At 39.6% G+C, this 25,431-nt stretch overlaps 1 protein-coding gene across 2 annotated transcripts in view; it reads left to right on the forward strand.

The window, feature by feature from the left end:
- baiap3 (BAI1 associated protein 3) overlaps window positions 1-25,431 on the forward strand; it is a 66,892-nt gene that overhangs the window by 12,343 nt on the left and 29,118 nt on the right. For both annotated transcript variants that reach the window (XM_039687858.2, XM_089128754.1), the window contains exons 2-10: window positions 1,127-1,288; window positions 14,429-14,516; window positions 19,427-19,504; window positions 19,618-19,725; window positions 23,030-23,089; window positions 23,576-23,642; window positions 24,855-25,068; window positions 25,166-25,210; window positions 25,290-25,367. In XM_039687858.2, coding sequence (XP_039543792.2) covers window positions 1,140-1,288; window positions 14,429-14,516; window positions 19,427-19,504; window positions 19,618-19,725; window positions 23,030-23,089; window positions 23,576-23,642; window positions 24,855-25,068; window positions 25,166-25,210; window positions 25,290-25,367 — 887 coding nt within the window. In that variant the 5' untranslated portion in view covers window positions 1,127-1,139. The remainder of the gene's footprint in view (window positions 1-1,126; window positions 1,289-14,428; window positions 14,517-19,426; window positions 19,505-19,617; window positions 19,726-23,029; window positions 23,090-23,575; window positions 23,643-24,854; window positions 25,069-25,165; window positions 25,211-25,289; window positions 25,368-25,431) is intronic.

Genomic DNA, 25,431 nt, shown 5'->3' on the forward strand with positions numbered 1-25,431 from the left:
AAAGTTTAGCTCCAGCCCCAATTAAACACATCTGAACCAGCTAATCTGCAGAAAGGTGGTCCACCAGAAGCAGGATTGAAAATCCTAGCTGCGTTCAAATCAAAACAACCCTACAAATGGCCCGAACTAGATAAACTTGTAACCAGCATAAATTACCAGTTTGTTGCATCTTCTTCACAAGTACAAGGCATGCAACAACCAGCATGTAGGGTGCAATATAAACTGGTCCAAACTAGTCTACGGTGATTTAAAAAAGCGAAATCTTCAGAAAAATATACCTATTCCAAAATGTAGTATTATGAATGCACGAGGGACACGCTAGATCTCCAAGTAAACATAGAGTCATTGCATAGAAAACAACTGATACAACAGTGGGCATCAGAACTCCTCCTTGTAACGTTTAGAGATTTGACAAAGGCAAACTGTCATGAGATGAAAGAACTATTTGCACATCTGCATGTGACATCTCAATCAAATTATTCTCCTTCACTCATTTTGTCAGTCTCTTACGCTAACCCCCGCCCCCATTGATTCTATCTCTGAATAGAGCCGTTGCTTCTCCCAAAGATGTGACTGAATGTGGCTCACTTGTGAATCATACTACAGAAGTAGCTGTTCTCACCTCTCAAGACTCCTCAGGTTAAGGGCCTCCAAGAGTTTAAGCCTGTGGTTCCAGTCGTAACCATATTAGGAGCCTCTGCCGAACTCTCACAATCTACATCTGCACCACATCTGAGCTGACGGGTGAAAAATTTGCCTCCATCTTGACATTGAGAGTAATTGCAGGCTTCGCTTCTCACACAGATGACCGCTTTCTGTGGCTGAAGACAAATGCGCCTGACACGTACGTCAATTAACACTGGACAGCAGCCGCATGTGCCCTATGCAAAGCGTGTTTATAACTGGATTACGAGAAGGGGGGATGATGCCTGTAATTACTCATCGTGCCTGTTGCGAGCATAGCCAATGGTCGGCCTGAGAGGTGGGCGCTGGGTTAATTGTTTTTCGCCCGCTCCCGCCTTTATGAGAAGTGCTCTCTGATAATGGCCCCACACGTCCCCTCATTCTATCACCTTTCCTCCTCTCCTACGGCGTAGCTGATGCAGTGTGTGGTATTTTTTTGCAGACAGTGAACAAGCATGTCGACACTGCTGGATCTGAAGAGCAGTGTGCTCAGGCAGGTGCAGAGGAGCCAGTCCCTGAGGACCAGGAGGGAGCCACCGGCCAGCACCAGCGCTGGAGGGAGTCCCCCGACACTCGCACGCCGCTCTGGCACCGTCGTACACAGGTTAGTCTGTACCATGAGAGCACATTCTTAAAAGCCGTTAAAAAACTCAAAGGCTTTTAAAACCTGACACTGCTTAACAAACATTTTTATTATAATTTACTTTAGAATGTTTAAAAGTGAAGTGGAATACAGCCAATGATTGAAAAACACTGCTTTAAAGTCGAAGTTGAGATTGTAATTTTTCCTTGTTATGACGTATATCCGAGTGAAATGGCTTCTGAAATTAGAAAAAAATTTAGGGCAGGGCTTGATTTCGTCCTTCGGGAATTGATTGGATTGTTGGAGGTTGGGCGTTGCAAACAAAATGGAGGCAGATTTGAATGCGATTCTCTGAGAGGCAGTTCACCGATTGACGCACCCTCATCGGATCTGGCCACACCCTTTCGCCATTCCACGTGACCGAAATAGAAGAGAGGTCGTTTTGATGGGGGAGGGAACTGTAATGTATTTGATTTAAGATTATAAGGGTACATGAATTTAAAAAAAAATAATTAAGTGCACAGATACATCATTTATAATAAGCACTACAATATTACATATAAAAAGAAGATATGTCAAATTTGAATTTATGCCGACTTTGAATATTCTAAAGAAGAGAAATAACCATGAAATCAAGTCAATCTGTTTTTTGTATGTATGTGTCACGGGCGTGGGTGCAGGCTGAAGAGGACGAGGAGTCAGGATACAAATAACAATAATATTTATTCCAAATACAGGACTGAAGACAAGTTTCACGTACACGCAGGGTAACATTCAACATCGACCGACAAAGACAGACTAAAACAGAGGGAACTAAATACACTGAAGAATCAAACATAATGAGGTGAAGACAGGTGAAACAGATGAACAGGACGCTGAACGGGAGGCTGATGAGGGAGTGAGTTCAGGTGTGCAGACAAGAGGATCATGGGAAGTGTAGTGCTGGAGACGCAGACAGGATGGTGCAGACGAAGGGCTGTGACAGAACTCCCCCCTCCCGGGAGGCGTGACCTCACGCCGCATAACAGAGGAAGGAGGGGGGACGAACTGGGGGCTGGGCGGGGCGTGGCCAGGGCGGAGCAGGCTGAGGGCGTGGCCAGGGCGGAGCAGGCTGAGGGCGTGGCCAGGGCGGAGCAGGCTGAGGGCGAGACCAGGGCGGAGCAGGATGCGGGCGAGGCCAGGGCGGAGCAGGATGAGGGCGTGGCCAGGGCGGAGCAGGCTGAGGGCGTGGCCAGGGCGGAGCAGGCTGAGGGCGTGGCCAGGGCGGAGCAGGATGCGGGCGAGGCCAGGGCGGAGCAGGATGAGGGCGTGGCCAGGGCGTCCATGGTGGTGAGGTCCCTTCGGGCGGCCATGGCGGTGAGGACCCTTTAGGCGGCCACGGAGGCGAAGACCCTTCAGACGGCCACGGCGGCGAAGACCCTTCAGGCGGCCACGGCGGCGAGGACCCTTCAGGCGGCCACGACCCTTCAGGCGGCCACGGCGGAACTGAAAGGCCTAAGAACCATGGCGCCAGCGAAGTCCTGGCACGCTGAAGCCACTTAGTAGAGCCATGGGACCGAAGAGGCGACGCGGGGACGGGTGACCGGAGTGACGATGAGGCGAGGGAGGCCGACGGGGAGACCAGAGGAAGGGAGGAGTCCAGGGATGCCGAAGGGGTGCAGGGTGAGGGTGCAGCCCGAATCCCGGAAGTCCGTGGCTGGTACTGGGCGCCGAGCAACGAGGGCCGACCTGGCGTGGCGCTCGAGCCCAGCGGAGCTTCCGGGCAGACGGACTGCGGAGGCGATGAGGGAGTGGTGGGTCTAGGTGAAGGCGGAGGGCTGACAGGGTGAGATGAAGGTGTGGGCTCTGAGGACAGAAGTGTAGAACTGAACTCGGCCTTACTGAAGGGGCTTGAGTGAGCAGAGGGGATGACCAGCAGTGGTGGATGAACAGTCCAAAAGTGATGGTTAGGAGGAGGTGGGAGAGGGAGGCTGGGAGGGACCATGGTCTCGGGCTCTGGCTGGACGGTCTCGCGCTCTGGCTGGACGGTCTCGGGCTCTGGCTGGATGGTCTCGGGCTCTGGCTGGACGGTCTCGGGCTCTGGCTGGACGGTCTCGGGCTCTGGCTGGACGGTCTCGGGCTCTGGCTGGACGGTCTCGGGCTCTGGCTGGACGGTCTCGGGCTCTGGCTGGACGGTCTCGGGCTCTGGCTGGACGGGGCTGGACGGAACCAGGAAGGCGTTGAGGGCTGGTGGGGTGAAGATGGTGTGTGTGTGTGGTTGAGTGGTGCTGTTATCTTCAGCCTCACCAACGGTGAAGGCTGACCCACTCAACCACAACACATGGTCCAGGTACCAGGAGAGGGTTCCTGGAAACGCAGCTGCTGGGGCTTGCTGGTACAGATGATTATCCAAACCCAGCCAAAAGACAGTTTTTAAGACATCATCTGACCAGCTTACCCCAGCAGAGAGTTCCAGGAAACTGGCGACGTACTCCTCAATAGGGTGTCCATCTTGGAACACGTTGAACAGCGTTTGAGCTGGGGTGAGGAGAATACCCATGCTGAAACTTCTTTGATGTTGGTCGGTCGATCTGTCACGGGCGTGGGTGCAGGCTGAAGAGGACGAGGAGTCAGGATACAAATAACAATAATATTTATTCCAAATACAGGACTGAAGACAAGTTTCACGTACACGCAGGGTAACATTCAACATCGACCGACAAAGACAGACTAAAACAGAGGGAACTAAATACACTGAAGAATCAAACATAATGAAGTGAAGACAGGTGAAACAGATGAACAGGACGCTGAACGGGAGGCTGATGAGGGAGTGAGTTCAGGTGTGCAGACAAGAGGATCATGGGAAGTGTAGTGCTGGAGACGCAGACAGGATGGTGCAGACGAAGGGCTGTGACAGTATGACACTCTAAATAATGCTGGGTTGTTTTAACCCATTTTTGGGTCAAATATGGACAAACCCAAACGCTGGGTTAAAATTGTAATTTAAAAATGTAACCCAATGGCTGAGTTTGTCCATATTTGACCCAAAGTTCGACCCAATTTTTAGAGCTTTTTACAATACATGGTTCCAGCGATATATACATCTTCATAAAGAATAATGAACTTACCCCAGACTTTTGAACAGTAGTGTGCACATATTATAATCACATTTACTATCTGCCTTTAACTAGAAGCAGCAGCAGATCATGGTTTGTTGATTAATTTCCTTTCCCAACCACCAATTAATTACTGAGGAAGTGGCTGTAGTTTATTCATTTTGAAAATGTCGTTGTGGTTTTCATCCATGATTTGCCCGTCAAGTGTGGATTGTGAATTAAAGGCAAGTTGAAAAGGAAGAGCACTTCAATATGTCCTATCCCAACCGGTCTCCAAAAATATGGGAAAGAAATCGCACCCGTAAAGTTCAATTTCATGGTCATTGGTTGCTTTAACAACATTATTTTTTCAGAGTGATACAGCAAACAAATGGAGGCTATCGCTTCAACGTTCTGAATGTTTCGAGTTTTGTATTGATCTTTTAACTTCCCCAGATCTTAACAGATGGTGGGATCCATGTCCATGAAGAGGCCAGTGACTCAGTTAGCTCTTGAATGCCTACTACGTTTATATATTCAGGCTTTTAGAATGACTCAATCTCGACACCTTGCTCTATCACATTTCAATTTTATCGGTGTTAACGATTCAGTACAAGAAGGTCTTTGTGCGGATCATGCAACAATTACCTTTCTGTCTCAAAGCGGTATCACAAGGCCTTTTCTTTTCCATTCAGGCCAATTTCCAGGCAGCAAAGATAAAAGTGGTTTGGTCTCTGTGGTTAAAAAAGAACGATAAAGTCAGTTTGATCTTTAGGAAAAGGCAAAGAAACCAGAAGCTATAAATGAGAAACGACTAAAATGTATTCCAGCACTTCCCCACCATTGCTACAAGAATAGAAGGTGGTTTTCTCCCCTATCTGGACATGTTTACTGCTCTAAACACCCATAAAGACGTCACTTTGAGCATGCATGTGACTTCTTGGGTCACATGACCACTCACCACTATATGATCAAAGTGATGTCCAAAGACATGTATGTGGTGAATGGGTTCACTGCTCTATGTTAACAAAGTCGATTGTTTTTCATCCGTCCTCTCGGCCTGTCTTGTTTTTATTTCCTTTTCGACTGATTTCAAAGCCGAACGTAATGATGGGCATATGAACCTCGAGGTTTCTATAGCAACCAAACATGTCTATTTATCACAGCTGCTCCTAAAATATGAGCTGCTTTATTTTTAATGACTTCTGTCTAGGAGGGGAAAAAACACCTGTTACGTGCAGGACTGAACCAAATTATTGTTTTGCGCTTCATTTGATGTACCCTTCTTCTTCGCTTATGTTATTTATACCATATGCACGGGTGATTTCTGTCATTGCTGGCCAGATGTAACTAGCAGTAATCAATAAACACAGTCCATCCATTGTTACCTATTCATTAAGCATCCAATGAGACTGCGTAGTGTGTAGTGATTTGCCTCTGGCTGTATGACTGCCATCATTAGGCTTTCAGGAAGCTGTTTGTCTCCTTCATTAGGGACAAAAAGAAGTAATACCTGTAACCCAGATACTCACTCATTAATATTATGCAAATGATCCAAAGCTGTGCAGAGCGTCCCTTCCTTATTCACATCACTGGTGACCCTGATTACAGCCGGTTTAAGATCTACAGGTCCGTGGAAACGTTTGAAAAGCGATTACGAGGAATGAGATCTGAATGTCAGGCACAGATTCTTGAGAGATCTTTTATATTGCTATATCATTACTTACTTGAAAAGTGACACCTCTTTTATAAGGCTTCAGAGATGTTTTGTTACCTTTTGTCATTATGGCCACACTTTAGATAATGGTTCTCAATATTAACTAACCAGTAACTATGATTTTTGCCTTAATAAACTCCCAATTAATAGTTAGTAAGGTAGTTGTTAAGTTTGGGTATTGGGTATGATTAAGAGATTTAGAATATGGTCATGCAGAATAAGGCATTAATATGTGTTATATAAGTACTAATAACAACCAATATCCTATGGATATTAGTAAATTAATCCACACAGATTATAAAATCAAATCAGTAAAAGAGATGGTATGTCATCACCATCATAGAAATTATAAAATAAATAAATAAATAAATAAATAAATAAATAAATAGTTCGGCTTAATTTTTAGATAATGCTGGTATTAGCAAAACCAGAAAAACAAAATGGCTGCTTAATACAAATGGGGTTGAATAAAATGTGGTTATATTGGTTATATCAGACAGTTTGTAATAGCTTTTTTGTCTTGGTAGGATCTAATCATGCACACTAATGTGAGCTGATTATTACAGCGAATTTTATTTTGCATTGTCAAGCTGACTCCCGCTCACACTAAAACACAGAGGCAATTTGTCATCACTTTAAAAGGAAGAAGAGGTGGGGGGTTTCTCCTTGACAACCTTTTGATACATATTTTTCTGTGTTACATATGCTTCTAAGTACACTATGTCCTTTGTGTTTGCTCAAATAAATTGAGAAATGACAGTCTGGAACGTGACAAACTACAAAAAATAAACAACAATGTTAAATTATAGATTAAATATTCTTCATTCTCAATCATCCATAAGAATGAGAATGTTTGTTGTTTACTTATACAGAAATCACTTGGTTGTGAGAAACACATCAGCAGGATCCTCAGTGTGTAACTTTCATATAGTTGTGACAGACATCTAAATGACCTGGTTAAGAAAAAGATCTTGTATTATGATGCGTCCTCAGTACACTGTGAAAAATACGAGGAATACGGCTGATTGGTGGCAGCATTAGAAATTAGTGCAATCACATGCAGTATGACCTGAAGGGCCCGGATGGAATCAGAGGTAATGAGCTCCATCCAGAATTTTTTTTCCTGTTGTGTGGGTGAGCATTACTTTTATTTTTCTGCATGAACTCTGCAAAATGATTTGTCTCTAAATGTCTCCCTAACCAAAGAATGATTATTGCATACTTAACATTTCATTTAGCTGGGCATTCATCTGATTCATAAGTGCCGAGCTGTATTATTTATTTTTTTGTCTCATATGTGAGTCAACGGGAAGCTTCTACATTCATATGTGATATGTCAGTAAATATTTTACTCTTTTTTATGCTCAACCGATACAACCATTGAAGTCTGAATAATGAAAATAAACAATATCGCTAAAATAATAAAAAGCTTCATGGAAAACTCTGTTTCCTAGCAACATGAATGTGGACAGCCAAATAAGCTGTGTGCCTATTTGTGTGTGTGTGTGTGTGTCACTTGCATTCGTATAAATCACAGAAGTTGTAATAATCCATGCCTCCCATGCAATCACTTTTCAAGCAATCACTTTTCAAGTAATAACAACAGGAAGGTTTAAAAGCTTTGATTGGAGTTGTAAAACTAGGCACAGACACAAAAGTATTCATGACTTTTAAGCTGCAAGTTTATTGGTTATTGACCAAAACGGTTCTCAGATGTTTCTCTTAAAATTCCTCAGGAAAAATACAAATAGTAACAAATGAGGTTGTTGACTAGGGTTGGGTATCGGTTGGGTTTTATCCGATACCAGTACTTACTCTGTATTTTTAAAATGGTTCCGGTGCCTAAACAGTTCTTGAAACAATACTTAAGAAAACGAAACCACACACACTTTGTCAAAAAATAATACCCCTTTATTTACAGTCTCCCGCATATTGATTAACTGCTCCCGGATGACTAACACAGTCTCATCCCAAGACGTCGTATAACTGACGTCTTGGGACGTCTTTTGACCATACGTCAACATCCGCCGTTTTAGGGTACCCTTTAACGTCAGTTACATGACGATCCTGAGACGTCATACAACTGACGCTTTACCTTTAACGTCAGTTAGGTGACGGGGTAGGTTTAGGTCTGGGGTAGGGTTAGGATCCAATAACGTCATCTAACCAACGGTCAGGAAAGTGAGGTTTTCCCACTCAGCTCTTACTAGCTTGCCACCAGTACACTCACCCCCCATCCGGGTCACGGCACCAATGTAACCTCTCTGGTTCTACCATCAGTCACAATTGCACCTCTTGAGGCCAGGGGAGTAAGGTTTACCCACACAGCTCTTACTAACTAGTTGGCCTATGTTACATATAGCTGTGAAATGAATTCAAGTCGATATATCAGAATGTGGTAATTCGTTTTATGTATCGCTCTGTACAACGTCAGACACATTATGGTAATTAATATGATTTGCCTTTTGCTTGAGCCAAACTAGCTAATAATGTGTTGCTAATGTACACAAACCATGTTCCCATTCGTCAGAGTCAGACAGCTGCCTTCTAAAAATCAGTATCCTTCATACTCAGTGAACATCAGTGGAGAAAGTTTATCATATAATCGTAATATACATCATATACATAATTCATCTGCTATATTGCTAAATGCACGCAATTTTTCACATCTATAGAAAAATATACCAGTATAACCTGGCTTCTCTTGAGACTCCCCTGCTTCGCGGCATAGTAATGATGATATACTAAAGCTCGTCGGCACATTGGCCTGATTGGTTACAAGGTAGTTTGTGATGTAAAAAAACACCAACTATTTCAAACTGCGTTTTTGTCTTTGGTTCACTGTTTTAAGGAGAAAATACTCAGCAATGACGTTGGCTTATGAATTTGCAAATATTAAAAACACCACATTGACATAAAAACACATTAAAAACTTTATTTTCACCACAGGGGGTCTTTAAGAGTTTATATCAGAATCTCTGGCTTTTGATGGAAAACTTTGATATCTTGGCACAGTTTTTACATTTTGGAGATCTCTTCTGAAGCTCTAGAGGAGATGACTAAGGTCTTTTCCCAGGAGAGAAATCTGAGAAACTTAAAGGATTAGTTCACTTTTGAAAAAACTTTTGCTGATAATTTACTCACCCCCATGTCATCCAAGATGTCCATGTCTTTCTTTCCTCAGTCGAAAAGAAATTTAGGTTTTTGATGAAAACATTCCAGGATTTTTCTCCATATAATGGACTTCAATGGGAACCGGATGGTTCAAGGTCCAAAAGATAGTGTTAATAACAGTTTCAGATGCAGCTTCAAATGTCTTTAAACGACATCAGACGATGAATAAGGGTCGTATCATGCGAAACGATCGGTTATTTCAAAACTTATTCCAAAAATTTAACTTTTCTAAGGACAAATGCTAGCCTTGCTATATTCTCTGAGGCGCGTTTGTAACGTCACGTAATACGTAATTACGTTCAAAAGGTCACGGGCGACGTAGCCGGAAGTACAGAATCAAAATCGTCCGACATCGTTGTTTTTTCTTTTAATTCCTTTTTTCGTAAATGGCGTTTGAGTTAGTTTGCACGTTCAACCTATGCGTTCAACTTGTAAACTGACTGTACTTTCGGCTACGTCGCCTGTGACCTTTTGAACGTAATTACGTAATACGTGACGTTGCAAACGCACCTCACAGAATAGAGCAAGGCTAGCATTTGTCCTTAGAAAAGTTATAAGTTTCGAAATAACCGATAGTTTCGCATGATAAGACCCTTATTCATCGTCTGATATCGTTTAAAGACATTTGAAGCTGCATCTGAAACAGTTATTAACTGTCTTTTGGACCTTGAACCATCCGGTTCCTGTTGAAGTCCATTATAAGGAGAAAAATCCTGGAAATGTTTTCATCAAAAACCTAAATTTCTTTTCGACTGAGGAAAGAAAGACATGGACATCTTGGATGACATGGGGGTGAGTAAATTATCAGCAAAAGTTTTTTCAAAAGTGAACTACTCCTTTAAATGTGCTCTGAAAACAAGAAATGTTTTTTTTTTTTTTTTTCCAAAATACATTGGGGGAGGTACTGTATGATGGTTACTAGTTACATTTATTCATTTAGCTGACACTTTTATCCAAAGTGACTTACAATTGCTATATACTGTATGTCAGAGGTCGGGGTTGGGTGTCTTGAGTGTCTTGCTCAGGGAAACATTGGTGTCTCACAGAGGATTCGAACCTGGGTCTCTCACACCAAAGTCATGTGTCTTTTCCACTGCGCCATCACCACCCCTAGTTACTGTATGCCGATTGAAATCGCTTTTCTAACAGTACTTTCCTGCACGGATTGCTTTTGGCAGTGCTGCATGAGCTCGCGGCACCATCAGTGGGACACCCGTAGCATGTTAGCCAGGGTTCAAAGCGCTAAATTTGCAAGCGGCAAATCTCAGAGATTGGTTACATCCAGCTGGATTCGAAACGCACTTGTTGTTGTGATGTCAGCATAAGAACAGGGAAAAATATAAGCTTATTTCACATTTTTGAGAGCCTCCTAAAGAATGAGCACTGGTAAATAAACTTGATTGCAGCAAAATTCACATGAGCTTGCATTTGTGGTTTCGGGCATTTGCATGCTTATGAATGGGTGTGATTAAAACAAAAAATATAATGTGACTGGCCAATCGGGTCCATGCTAACCAGCCAAACCTTGACACCTTGTGGTTTGCCGACATGTTGATGTGAAAGGGTGCATTCTTGTAATTAACAAAATTATGGAAGTTAACAAAATGACTAAAATTGCTCTCGTGCAGCACCTTTGCACTTTTTCTTTTAACTCACTGCCGCCTATGAGGAACAACTGAGAGATTAAAACTCTAATCTCTAAATCTCATTTGCGATTTTTTTTTTTCATTTCTCACGAGTAAGAACAAAACGGTCTAGACAGCCCTAGATATATCAGACAATGATTTAATGTGCGGCCTCATTTAGTGCGCATTTATATGGATGTATGCAGACTCAATCTGTCATCCCTAATTCATCTCCTGAGGGAATCCCAGGACCCCATATCTAGGGGTGCAGGTATCTAATGCTCACCTGCTGTGATGCTGTTGATAAAGAAATGGTCTGGAGTGCTGTGGACTGGATAAATAATGAGAGACGGGAGGGCTGGAGCTCACCGAGGGGGTCTGTTCTGTCTGACAGCTGCATGGCCATACTAATGTGTTCCCCGCTCATTCCTCTACACTCCTGAAGTCAGGCAGGGCAAAGCAGGAGAGATGGACGATATTCCCTAGGTACCGCGCTCTGCCAACCAATTCCGCATTGAACGGCTATCATCACCATGACGACCAGGGCTGGAAAATTAGCAAGTGGCAGGGGTCCAAGAGTTCACTCCGCTTCGTGGGGGTTGCACCCCCCCTCCGTATCGCCTCCTGATAATATAAATGAAGTTGGACAGGGTGTAAGAGTCTTGATCAGAAGCGGCAAGACATGATTGTATACTTGTTGCATTGATGATGTTTAAGCAGTGCATGTGGCAGCGACTCTAATGAGGGCGGAAAATGTCCATCATCTTCTTATCTCCATGGAGGCCATTTCCCAGGGACGTGTTTCAAGCTGTTGATTTTCTGGCTTGTCAGAGGGATGGGGAGGCCTGTCACCTCAATCCCCAGTGAGCGCAGGCGTTCTGTTGATAAACTCGATCAACAAGGTCCACAACAAGTTCTGAAATCCGCTGTCAGTGTTTCCCAGCATGTTTGTTTGTTTTGCTTGGCTGAGACACATCTGGTTTCTGATCCCCTTCTTTAAGATGTGTACAGTAACGGATTACCTGCCTCGCTGAAAAGACCGGCATTCATTTCCATTATTCACTGGAGTGGTGCAACGCATTCACATCCTTTAGCGTCATATAGAACGCTATATGACAAAACGGCGCTATACTACGCACATGGCACCCGTTATCGTTAATATAACACGCGATGTGATGGTTAGGTTTAGGTGTGGGGTAGGGTAGTCTCATATTACGCTAAAGGATTTATGACGCCTTGGGTTCGCGTGAATATTAACGATAAAGGGTGCCATGTGCATAGTATAGCGCCGTTTTGTCATATAGCGTTCTATGTGACGCTAAAGGATGAGTATGGTTTAGTACTAGTTGACATGTGGAGCATCAAAGCAATGTTCATCAGAGAAATGTATCTGAAGAAGCTATTTGATCTAGGTTAAGTTGCCTGGTGAGGACAAACCAACAAAGGTAAAGCAATTAGGGGTGGGCAGAAAATACATTATTTTTGCAAGTGTCTTTTGCAACCTGATCTCATGAGGAAACAATTCGTAGCAATTTCGTATGAATTTGTACAAAAACTTACACAATACAGATTGAATCAAAGCTGCTTCACAGTATCAATCAAAACAACTTAACAGTGTTTGTTTATTACTGGAAAAGTTTGGTAGAGCAGATCAATGGTATGATGGGTCATTTAATTTGAATATCCCCAACTGAGCAAGCCAAAGGCAATAGTGGCAAGGAACCGAAAAACTCCATCAAGTGACCCGATGAAATGACCCAATGGGGGAAAAAAAACCTTGGGAGAACCCAGGCTCAGTCGGGGACCAGTTCTCCTCTGGCGTTTATGAACTAGAGGCCAAATTTACAGTAACTGTAAGATAAAAAAAAAAAATATATATATATATATATATATATATATGAATGCCTGGCTAAATAAATGCATCTTTAGTCTAGTTTTAAAAGTTAACATGAAGGTCCACCCCTAAACATATTGAATGAAAACATGAGAATGTCATATAAATTCATTGATGTAACTAGCTATGAGTGCGTTGATCTATTGCAATGGTAAAATAATCTTTCTCTGCATTCAGACAGAACAGGATGTGGGCGGAGCTTAAACAGGAAGTTGAAATGCCTATTTTTCTATGTAATTGTATATTGCAAAGATTCCCTGTGGATTTCATACAATTATTTATTCCCCTTTTTATTACAACCTGTATGTAAAATTAAGTTAAAATTAAAGCTGCAAGCAGCATTTAGCGGTGTTCAAACAGTTCAGGCCTTTAAGGCACAAAAGCATCTCAAGACATTAAGTTTTATGTAGCAAGCATTTAACCACTGAGAACATAGATGGAATAGACCATGTTTTAGCATGATTTACCATGATATACCACATTTCAGTGTGATTTTCATTATTACCATGAACCATTATTACCATTACCATTATTTACCATGTTCCAGTATGATTTACCATGAATCTAGCATGATTTACCATAGTTTTTTGCTTGAACACCTAATAACAATGAAACCTTTTTGACGGTTATAGCGCCATGGTCCGATCTCCATGAAACGTTGCATGAAAATGATAATTTTGAATTTCTGGGATGCCCAATAAATTGAGATACCAGAACTTGAAATCGCTTGAAATGACACGAATCACACCACTTTACCGTTACTTATTCCATGTGCTTATTTTTATAACTATATTATTATGTGGTTGAATTATTATTCATTGTTGTTATTACAGGTAAAACTCGAAAAATTTGAATATTGTGCAAAAGTTCATTAATTTAAGTTATTCAACTTAAACTTAAAAAAAAATAAACATATATTATATAGACTCATTTGCAAAGTGAGATATTTCAAGCCTTTATTTGTAAAAATTTTGATGATTATTTTGATGATTATGGTTTACAGCTATGAAAACCTTTTCACAATATTCTAATTTTGAATTTGGGGTTTTCATAAGCTGTCAAAGGCTTGAAATATCTCACTTTGAGTCTATATAATATATTAGTTTCACATTTCAAGTTGAATTACTGAAATAAATGCACAATATTCAAATTTTTCGAGTTTCACCAAGTCATTATTTGTGGTATTCAGGATATAGCAACTTCTAATAAGTATTATTGTTCACATTAGTGTTCGCGACAGAGAAGTTTAACTTCTCCTGAAACCATGATCATTGTCTGAAAGTGAAAGCTTCATACTAATTTCTCCTCATCCTGTCTTATGCCAGCATCGCTCTTAGTTTCAGCCTAAATTTGACAATTTGACAGTTTTTTTACCACTTCTCCATTTATCTATGTTCAAGTAATTGCATGTCAAATCCAAAACAAGCATTTGCTCGATGCCTGTCAAAGATTTCTCAGTGTTGCTCATCTGATCTTATTAGTGTGAACGAGCAGCACTCCAGAGGTCCAGGTGACATTTCAGCATATATATGATACTGATTACAGTGAAGCAGAACCAGGAAAAAAAACGTCCCATCCTCGGCTGGAAAGGAAACTCTTTTTTTGAAGCCACACTGTAATTAAATGTAAACAAAGGTGAAATGTTTCGCAACTGAGCTGATCCGTCTCTATTTCCAGGGTTGCCAGGGGAAACGGAGATTTCTTTGACCGTATGAATAAAATCCTCCAGAAACAGGATAGTCTGCTGTCTGCCGGCCAAACGGAGGTAACCACATTCTTCAAAATATGACATCCCTGGTTTCTCTTGGGTGTATCACCTCATTCCCCTGTCTGTTCAATCTGAAGAATCAGGTCATATTAAAGTAGTTCTCTCTCCTGAACATTGCTCACCCTCACTGAACATTGCACTCCCTCACTATTCCCCTCATATAGCTACAGACAACATTAGAGTTGATGTGCTTCAATTAGATGTTTACCGAAGAGCATTACTCTCCCACTGTTCTAGCAGAATATGTTGAAAAGGACAGCAATCAATTCTGGCTGAGACTTTGCCTTCAAGTTGTTCTCGGTGATACAAATATCATTACCACTTTCAATGGCAACTGTTTACTCACTATTCAAACATGCATTCCTGACATTCTAATCACGCAATTAATGTATGAAAATATGCTTTTTTACATCACTACACAGTGATTCAACATTCACCTAGCCTAGAAATCTATACGCACCCTAGCGGCAGCAAAAATTAATTCGCAGCCAGTGTGGTCGAGCAACTTTCCATAGACGTTTTAGCAGGAAAAACCAAACTCTGGTCAGGCCAATCACATCGTGTATAGAGTCGGCGGGCGGGCTTAACATAATGGCGACAGAGTTGCGACGGTTCACTGCTACTTGAAAACAAAGAATGGCTGGTGTTGGCGAACAGCTGTCTTTCGATTCGGCTTTGATCGCGACTCTGGATGATTTGAACTTAAGCTTTTCTTTGAAACCAGGACAAAGAACGGCACTTGAGTCGTAAAAAAAAAAAAAAAAAAAAAAAAAAGATATGTTCGGAGTTTTGCCGACTGGATACGAAAAAAATTTAATATATCAACTTGCTCCGCTGGTGTAAAAACACAGTCGTCACCTTCTTCGTTGCTCTAGGATGCGTTTCCCGAAAGCATCGTTAGCCAACTATGGTCGCAAGTTCCGTCATTATCAGCATAGTTCAACGAGTCGGTGTTTCCCGAAACAATCGTTCCAATGAACATTCGCAAACAGCATCGCAAAGTTGTGAGATTTGAACGACAGCTCTCGACCTGTGGTTAGAGGCATAGTTTCTATATTGCAGCACATTTGGACGTAATAAATCCTTATCTTGAGCAAAATAAGCAAGCTGACATTCAGTACAACCGGTGCCGTTTATTTAGAATACATACAAATGTAATTTACGTCTTTTAGCTTTTCAAAAGATTTGAACTACCGAGTGCGCATATGCGAACGTGCTCTACTATGTATGAACGAGCCAAATATTGAGTTTGGTAATAAAGCAAAACAACTTAGAACAATTAGAAATAGTCTTCAGATGACATGTCTGTAATTTATATATACACATTATAGCGTTAATTGGACCTCAAACAGTTTCATTAAAAGTAGTCATTACTCCGTGCGAAACCAACGTGGTTGAACGATACTTTGCGACAAACGGTTTCGGGAAACAGACGGGACTAGCTAGTTGATTTCTCTAACCATGAATCGTACTATGGTAGTGAAGCAATGAACTACATAGTTGTACGGGAAACGCACCCCTGATTGGTTGTAGCACTATCCAATTGCGTGCAGATAGAATTTGAAAGAAAACCGTTTATCCCGCCCGTCGGATTGAGCCCTGTCAATGATGAGTTCCCAGACCTAACATCTTGATGTAGGTCTGGCATGCCCCATCTTTGTGGGGGAAATGATAAAAAAAGATTGATTTATATTAGGGCTGTGCAAAAATTAATTGCGATTAATCGTATCCAAAATAAAAGTCTGTGTTTACATAATATATTTGTGTGTGCTGTATATAATTATTTTATATATATAAATACACACACATGCATGTATATATTTAAGAAAATGTGTTATTCATATATCAAATATTTATATTTATGGAATATAGATTATGTATTTATAAATATATACAGAATTTAAGCACAAATAATTCTTAAATATATACATGCATGCCTAGGTATTTATATATGCAAAATAATTATATACAGCACACACAAATATATTATGTAAACACAGACTTTTATTTTGGATGCGATTAATCGCAATTAACTTTTGCACAGCCCTAATTTATATATACTCCTGTAGTCCTCGGATGCGAGTAGTGAATCACATTCACAAGTCATTGAGATTTTTTATCGCGCTTGAGATGCCTACTTCAGGTCATGCCACAACATTTCATTCGGCTAAAGGTCAGGACTTTGACTTGACCATTGGAAAACAGAATATTTATCTGGCTGCTCCTTTCCGTTATCGATTTCCTTGTGTGTTTAGGATCATTAGCATTGCAATGCACGACCTACACTCTGTTAACCGTCACCTCATGCATGGATGTCATGACACTCACAAGTCAGGTTTAGTGTCATTAATCTCATTAGTCCAGCTGTAAAAAAAAAAAAAAAACCCTATAAAATGTAATTCCACCAGAACCTTACAGCAACAGTGGCAATGATACGAGGAAATGTCATGTAGTAAATGTCAGCTAACCTAATTCACAGACAATAAACAATAAATGCAAAGAGACTAAAGGCAGTGCGGAGTAAAATACAATGCCTATTGAGATGAAACAGACAGCAGACAGTCAAATTCACTAGCGTTTCTGCTGGGGAGATGCCGAGTACAATTAAGATTCATTATGCCCACAAAGACCGCAAGCTATCCAGTTCTTAGGCTGTAAATCATGATACTCCCACCACCATATGGCACGTCTGCTGAGGGTCTGATGTCAGAATTCACCATTTTGCTGTGGATGAAAATAACTTTCCCATTTATGCTGTAAAGATCGAGTTTTATCTTGTCACTCTGGCCAAATGTGTCTGGACCTTTATGGTGGTCTTTAACAAAGCTGAAATGTGCAGCACTGTTCTTTTCGGCGAGCAGTGAATCCCTCCTTAATAACTTCCCACACGCACTTCTCTTGTCCAATGTTTTCCTTACTGTGGATTCATGAACTCGGACAGCAGTCACTGCTAGAGTTATTGCTAGAAAACCGTTTGTCTGTTTTCCTGGGATTTTATGATCAAGTGACTTTGAATTGGCCACACCCATAGGAAGTGGAATTACTGGAAATGGACCAATTACCAATTTGAAAAAAGCCAATTAATTTTCTCCATAAGGGAATTGATTTTTAATTAAAACATTAAACTTAAAAGACAGACCGGTAACACTTTACTTGAAGGGGTGTGCATAAGACTATCATGACACCTTCATAATCATGACATGACATATGTTATGAATATGAAGGAGGTTTTATCCATGTTTATGACAACTGTCATTAAGTGTCCTTCGCTCAGTTATGACATTTTTGTTATGACGCCTTGAATACATCATAACCTGTCAGTGTCTTTATCATGACAACTTGACATTACTAAGACAACACAACCTGTCACAAACATGACATAGCAGATTAATTATCAATCTTAAGAAACCACCCAGCTTTATTGGTTAACATTACATTAAATTAGCAGGTGGTTGGTTTTGACATTATAACTTTATAACCATTATAACTTTTTAATGATAAATTCAATTAGTACCACTGTAGTTGAGGTCACAAAAAATATCCATGACACAGTTATAATGGCCTCATGACAGCCAATGTCAAATCCAACCACATGACAGTTTAACTTCATTTTATGTCAAGTTGTCATGACAACGACAGTGACAGCTTATGATGCTATGTCTAGATGTCATAACAAAACAATCTAAACAATGTTATATTTGCATTCAAAATGTCATAATTGAGCGAAAGACACTTAATGACAGTTGTCATAAACATGCATGAACCCTACTTCATATTCAAGACATGAAGGTGTCATGTCAGTCTTATGCACACCCCTTCAAGTAAAGTGTTACCAATTAGGTTTAACGGCGGAATTCCTGGTAGAAAAGAGAATTGCAATAGAAAAAAATTTAACCAAATTGAATACTCTATACCATGTTGTTTCTATATGCCTTTTTAACTAATTTAAATCAATAGTTTTAGATTTCTCCATCGTTTTCCTCAATTTAATTTTTTCAGTTTTTCCATCCTGGGCCATATATTTGTGAAATGTAAATTAAGTGCAATCTACTGTTAACTCTCTAAAGCGTTTTTACTCCTTTTAAGTTTTAAAGAATCAAGACTATATTAGAAATTATACAAATTTCTTGGAATTTCAGTTAATTCAGCCTTAAATTTAAATAGCAATTCTGCATCATGTCTGCCATTTTGATTCAAATTGCAGGAACTGAATTGAAATTCAAAATCCCAGACTGCAACATAGTGTCGGCCCAGATCCGGCCCACATCTGGTAATCCACATGAACCAGATGTACGACACTACATTATGTTGCTGTCTGGGATGGATCTTTAATTCATTATGAATACTAACAAACATGGTGTTATTATTTAATAGCCATTTTATTCTGAACGAGGACTTTAATTCATGGACCAATGTTCGTCTGGTATACCACAAGATATTACAATAGTAGTAAGCCATGGTATAATTATTTGATCTGAGCGCTTCATAAATCACTTCATAAGCCTGTGTTGTGATTAAAACCTGTTTTAGTCATTGATTAAAACATTTGAGTTAAATCACTCCCCTTGGAGAACTGATTGTGTTATACATTCACCAACTAAAAAGTAAACGATGTTCATTGACAAAAGTGAGAGTTTACTGCTGTGTTATTGTCGAGATCCCCTTAATCTATTAACGTAACCCAGATAAAAGCTCATATTTTGGATCAAATGGTCCATTTCTCACAGACGATAATTCTGAAGAGCTCATGAACTCTCCTTTTGCCAGCTCATTGCTCGCAGCCCTTGAATCTACATGGTTACCGAATTGCTTTGAGCTCATTGTTACGCACAATTAATGATCTCCTCACCCTTCATTGATCACCTCACCTGTCATCTTTGTTTCTATTGGTTCTCATGCATTTACAGGAGGAGAGCAGCTGCGCTCCTCCACCCCCAGAGTGCAAAGACCAGGCTTTTGTTCCAGAAAGAGCCACCAGGGATGAGGTGAGTCTCTTGGTCATCCTATTCAAAACGCAAGAATGATTCAGATTGAATTATTCCTTCTTGTGGCACATTGCTGTTTTTCTCCAGTCGTAAAATCAATCATTCTGTTTTAGCTGGATTTGTTGTACGAGGAGGCGATCTACACCGTGGTCAATCGAGTTGGGGTGCCGTCGCCTGAATATGTTACCAGCGAAGGGGACATTTTTAATTACCTGCAGAAGGTGCGACTCTGTTATTTGCTTAATAAAGATTTAAACACTCCCACATCCTTCCAATATCAACACAAATATCGCAATATGTGTTGTGCCTTTCGTGCTCCAAAACCACCAAGACCTAAATAAATATTGTGCTCTGATTGATTTCTAAATGGACATGAAATTGACAGAAATATTTGTTTTATCTTTTGCTTTGCTTTGCTTGCGTTCCTTGAAGGGATTGTGGGGGGACAGAGGGTTGTATGTGGGGGTTTTGTTTACTTTGACTTAGTTTTATTAGTTGGAGCAGATGCTCTTGTCTCAGACATGATTAAACATCAAAGCCCGTGCCCAATGGGGATTGATGTTCGGTGCTTATATTACACCTATGAAACCCCTGTCACTCCAGAGGAGCCTGATTACATTCTGAGACCTCTAACACTGAGGTGCAGCAGGTCTTCCGTTTGAAGTGTCTGATCTATAATGTTTTTTCTTCCAAAAAAAATAAAATAAAAACCTGACATAGCCTGAGCTTTGATTACCATCACTTCTATAAAAGGCAAAACCCCCTTTCCCAAGAATAATGGCCGTCAGCACTCATTTGAGTGCAGAGATATAAACTCTAATCAGAGCTTCTGGATCAAGTTGTGTTTAAGACTTATAATATGAAATACTTAGGTCTCTAATTTGGAGCCCAAATGAAGTATCAGTGAACAACGCGACTCGTATGTCTACAAGGAAAACGTTTTCTCTAAATATCAGAGTATATCATACACTCTTAAAGGGATAGTTCACCCAAAAATGTAAATTCTGTCAGTATTTACTCACCCTCATGTTGTTCCAACCCTGTAAGACCTTCGTTCATCGTCGGAACAAGAATTAAGATATTTTTTTGATGAAATCTGAGAGCTGGATCGCTCCTCCATACTAGTCCATAGGCTTCTTCAGGGATTGGAACTTGCCGGCCTCGAAAAGTTAATAAAGACATCGTTAAAATAGTCCAAGTGACTACAGTGGCTCAATCTTAAGTTTATTAAACGACGAGACCACTTTTTGTGTGCAAAAAAACAAAACAAAACAAAAAAACCTATTCATTTCCTTCTCTCTGGGCCTCGAGTTTAACAGCGTATGAACTGTTGTTGTAGGTCACACACCACACACATGACCAACGTCGGCCAATTGTGAGCCTACATGTGACGTTTAACTGACTAGAGGCCCAAAGAGAAGGAAATGGATAGTTGAAATACAGTCGTTATTTATAATATATTTATATTTATAAAAAAATAGTTTGTTTTTGCGCACAAAAAGTGTTCTCGTCACTTGATAAAGTTAAAATTGAGCCACTGTAGTCACTTGGACTATTTTAACGATGTCTTTAATAACTTTTCGAGGCCGGCAAGTTTCAATTCCTGAAGAAGGCTATGGACTAGTATGGAGGAGCGATTCAGCTCTCAGATTTCATCAAAAATATCTTATTTCGTGTTCCGAAGATGAATGAAGGCCTTACGGGGTTGGAACAACATGAGGGTGAGTAAATACTGACAAAATTTTCATTTCGGGGTGAACTAACCCTTTGAAGGAATAGTTTACTTAAAAATGAAAATTCTGTCATCATTTACTCACTCTCCAAACCTGTATGAAATCCTTTCTTCTAGTGAACGCAAAGGAAGATATATATATATATATATATATATATATATATATATTAGGGCTGTGCAAAAGTTAATTGCGATTAATCGCATCCAAAATAAAAGTCTGTTTTACATAATATATTTGTGTGTGCTGTATATAATTATTTTGTATATATCAATACCTATGCATGCATGCATATATTTAAGAATTATTTGCTCTTAAATTCTGTATATATATATAAATACATAATCTATATTATATAAATATAAATATTTTATATAGGAATAACACATTTTCTTAAACATATACATGCATGTGTGTGTATTCATATATACAAAATAATTATATACAGCACACACAAATATATATGTAAACACAGACTTTTATTTTGGATGCGATTAATCGCAATTAACTTTTGCACAGCCCTAATATATATATATATACTGTATATATATATATATATATATATATATATTATTAGATTTTACATTTTGACAATATACATGCCAAAAAGAAACAGAACAAACAACAACCTATCTACCAATCCCTCCCACCCCGTGGTCTCTTTATAACGCAAAGGAAGATATTTTGAAGAATGTCTGTAACCAGAAAGTTGATATGTGCCCCATTGGCTTTCATTTAGGAAAAACATACTATGGAAGTCAATGGGGTACATCAAACATCTTTTGTGTTCAGCAGAAGAAAGACATTAATACAAGTTGTCTTTAAGTGAGTCTTTTATACACACATTTCTAATTGAGCAGCCATGAACAAACTAACTTGTATAACGGTTCATTCTTGTCTCAGAGTTGTTGATTTAATATATATATATATATATATATATATATATATATATATATATATGTTAGCAATAAGGTACGAGAGGCTGTGCTGTATCATGAATAAGTTGAAGGGCAACCCTTTCAGTCGTTACGTATTCACGATACAGCACTGGCCTCAAGTACCTTTTTGCTTTTATAAAACAGTTACCACACAATAAAAATATTAAAGTGAAAAAATACGTATTAGTGCAACTTTCATGAAGTAAAATCACTAAAAGCCTTCCTTTTGCTTGAAAAAAAATAGTCCCTGACCGTGAACAGCAACAATGTTCCAATGTGTAATATGCATGAAAGCTCAAATAAAACAACATAGCGCTCAATGATGATCAGACCAATCAGAACCAAGGATTGGAACTAACATTTTTATAAATTATATTATTTTTTTTTTTGTCATATACTTTTTAGAAAGTCTAATAAGCCTATAGATATATTTGTTTATGACGAAATTCCCTTAAAATAAAATGTGTGTTTATACACAGTACAACATATATTATATTTACATACACTTACAACTTCAGGGGTTGCATTTATTTGATTAGAAATACATTGAATACAGTGAAATACTATAACCGTTTAAAACTAATTTTCTCTATTTTGATATATATTATAAAATTCCTGTGATTGCAAAGCTGAAATTTCAGCATCATTACTCCAATCTTCAGTGTCACATGATCCTTTTGATCTGGTTTGCTGCTTAAGAGACATTTCTTCTTATTATTCATATTTGAAAACAGTTGTGCTGCTTAATATTTTTGTGGAAGACTTACTGTAAGACTTGTGAAGATGTCTGTCATTGCATTTCTTAATCATGAATGATTCCAGAAACTAATCTTTCCCCTGATCACTTTCTCGCACAGGTCTTTGAAATGGGTCAAGAGGAGCATGACATCATCCTCCAGAGAGTCAGAGAATCGAAGGTGAGGGTTTTGTCTGATACTATGCACATGACTCTATCAGCATGTACTGTTTCCAGCTTTACATCGAGTTTCGACCTATTATTTCATTATAGGCAGATTATATTTTTCCTTTTGTATGAGTACAAACTAAAGAAATCTTCAACAAGTGTAAAATATCGATAGAGAGCCTCTCTCACTAAACAAATGTAAAATCAATAAAATAAACTTAGAACCCCTTAGAAGGTATTTGAAAAGGACAGAAAAATGTTGTGCTATTTGAATGTGCATTATACCATTCATAACTCACTTCTAACATCTGAAAAAGAAAACCTCTGTTGACTTCTTTGCTCTCGACAAGCCTTGGCACTAAAGCACTGCATGCTTGCGTTTATTTTACTGTGCACTCACTCAAGATGCCGTCGCCATGTCGAACAGCAAATGAAACAGGTTTTGTTTTCATTACTGCAGTAGTGCTTTCTAATCCATGTGTGAAACGTTCTTTTGTAGAAAGCCAGCTTTTCTCTCAGGGTCTCGGTAATGAAAGGCAAAAATCTCATGGCGAAAGATGCCAATGGTAAGATACTTTAGCCTTTCGTGTATTATTTGTTTGCTTTACTTCTAAAATCATGAGCTTTTGATGTAGTCTTTGGTATTGGTTTTTGTTTCGGAGGTTCCAGAAACAAACAAGAATAGCAAGACAAAACATTCACACCTGCATCCCTTAGAAAGTCTTCAAAGGACATTTTCATTTATATTACTTAAAGCATCATAGAGACTGTGTTCGTTTTAAACTTTATTTTGTCTGCAAAGTTTTTTTGTTCTCCTTTTGATGAGCCAACGTTCACACAACATAAATGAATCAGTCAAGTCGAGTGGAAAAAAACAACCCGGTCTCATCCCAAATCGTCATATAACTGACGTTTTGGGACGTCTTTTGACCATACGTCAATATTCGCCATTTTAGGGCCCCCTTAAACGTCGGTAGATGAGGTTATGGGATCCTAACTCTACCCCATACCTAAACTTAACCCTAAACCTAACCCGTCACCTAACTGACGTTAAAGGTAAAGCGTCAGTTGTATGACGGCCCGGGATCGCCATCTACCGACGTTTAAGGGGGCCCTAAAAAGGCGGATATTGACGTATGGTCAAAATACGTCCCAAAACGTCAGTTATATGACGATTTGGGATGAGACTGTGTTAAAAAAAACCGTAACACTTTATTTTACGACCCGCAAACAACTGCGTACATTTCTGTAATTATAGCGTACCTCTGTCTAGGTATGAAGGAACAATATGTTAAGTTTTTGGGTACTAAAGGGGTAACAAGCAGATATAAAAGCACAATTATTTATAATGTAATTATTTTAAAACTAACAGGTACCATTGTGTTAATATATTCCAGGCAAAAATTGTACATTTATTGTACACAAAAAGTGTAATATACAAAAAAAATACATATTTAAATACAACAAATGTACAATTTTTGCCTGGAATATATTAACAGAATGGTAGCTGTTAGTTTTAAAATAATTACATTATAAATAATTTGCTTGAATATCTGCTTGTTACCCCTTTATTACCTGAAACTTAACATATTGTTCCCTTATACCTACATGTAAGTACACTATAATTACAGAAGCGTGCACCGTAATTTCGGCTTACTTGCGCAGTTGTTTGCGGGTCGTAAAATAAAGTGTTATCAAAAAAACTGCTTTGAAACCATATATCCTGACGTTTATGGAAATAATTAGCCAATATATTTTTTTGCTTCACAACTGGGTAGGCTACAGTGACCCCTACTGCATGCTGGGAATCCTCCTGGGACAATCACCCAAAGACACCGAGGAGAAGAAAGAGAGAAGGTTCAGTTTTCGCAAGAGGCGGGAAAAGCTAGAGAAGCGCTCCAGTGTTAAGGAGGTGTTGGCGGGAAGAGATATCCAAGTGACCGAAGTCAAACCAGAGACTCTCAACCCAGTGTGGAATGAACACTTTGTTTTGTGAGCATCTCACTGTTAGAATTGAAAATAGAAAATCTGTAATCATCAGTTATAATATAACAGGGACATCGTTTTTAAATGTGATTGTTTTCCACAGTGACATTGATGATGTTCACAATGACCTCCTCCATCTGGACATATGGTAAGATGTATCAACAGATGTTCCTCAGAGCAAGAGCAGTCTGTTTATCTCATCTAAAAGTTGTTATTTTCCACCCTAGGGATCACGATGATGATGTTTCAGTTGCAGAAGCCTGTAAAAAGCTGAATGAAATCAGTGGATTCAGAGGAATGGGCAGGTAGATCACACAACGGCCGTCTGTTGTCTAAAAGCTAATGAGCCTGAGATGCATCTGACTCATT

This window comes from Pimephales promelas, chromosome 3, assembly GCF_988280905.1.
Source record: "Pimephales promelas chromosome 3, fPimPro1.hap1.1, whole genome shotgun sequence".
Lineage (NCBI taxonomy): Eukaryota > Metazoa > Chordata > Actinopteri > Cypriniformes > Leuciscidae > Pimephales > Pimephales promelas.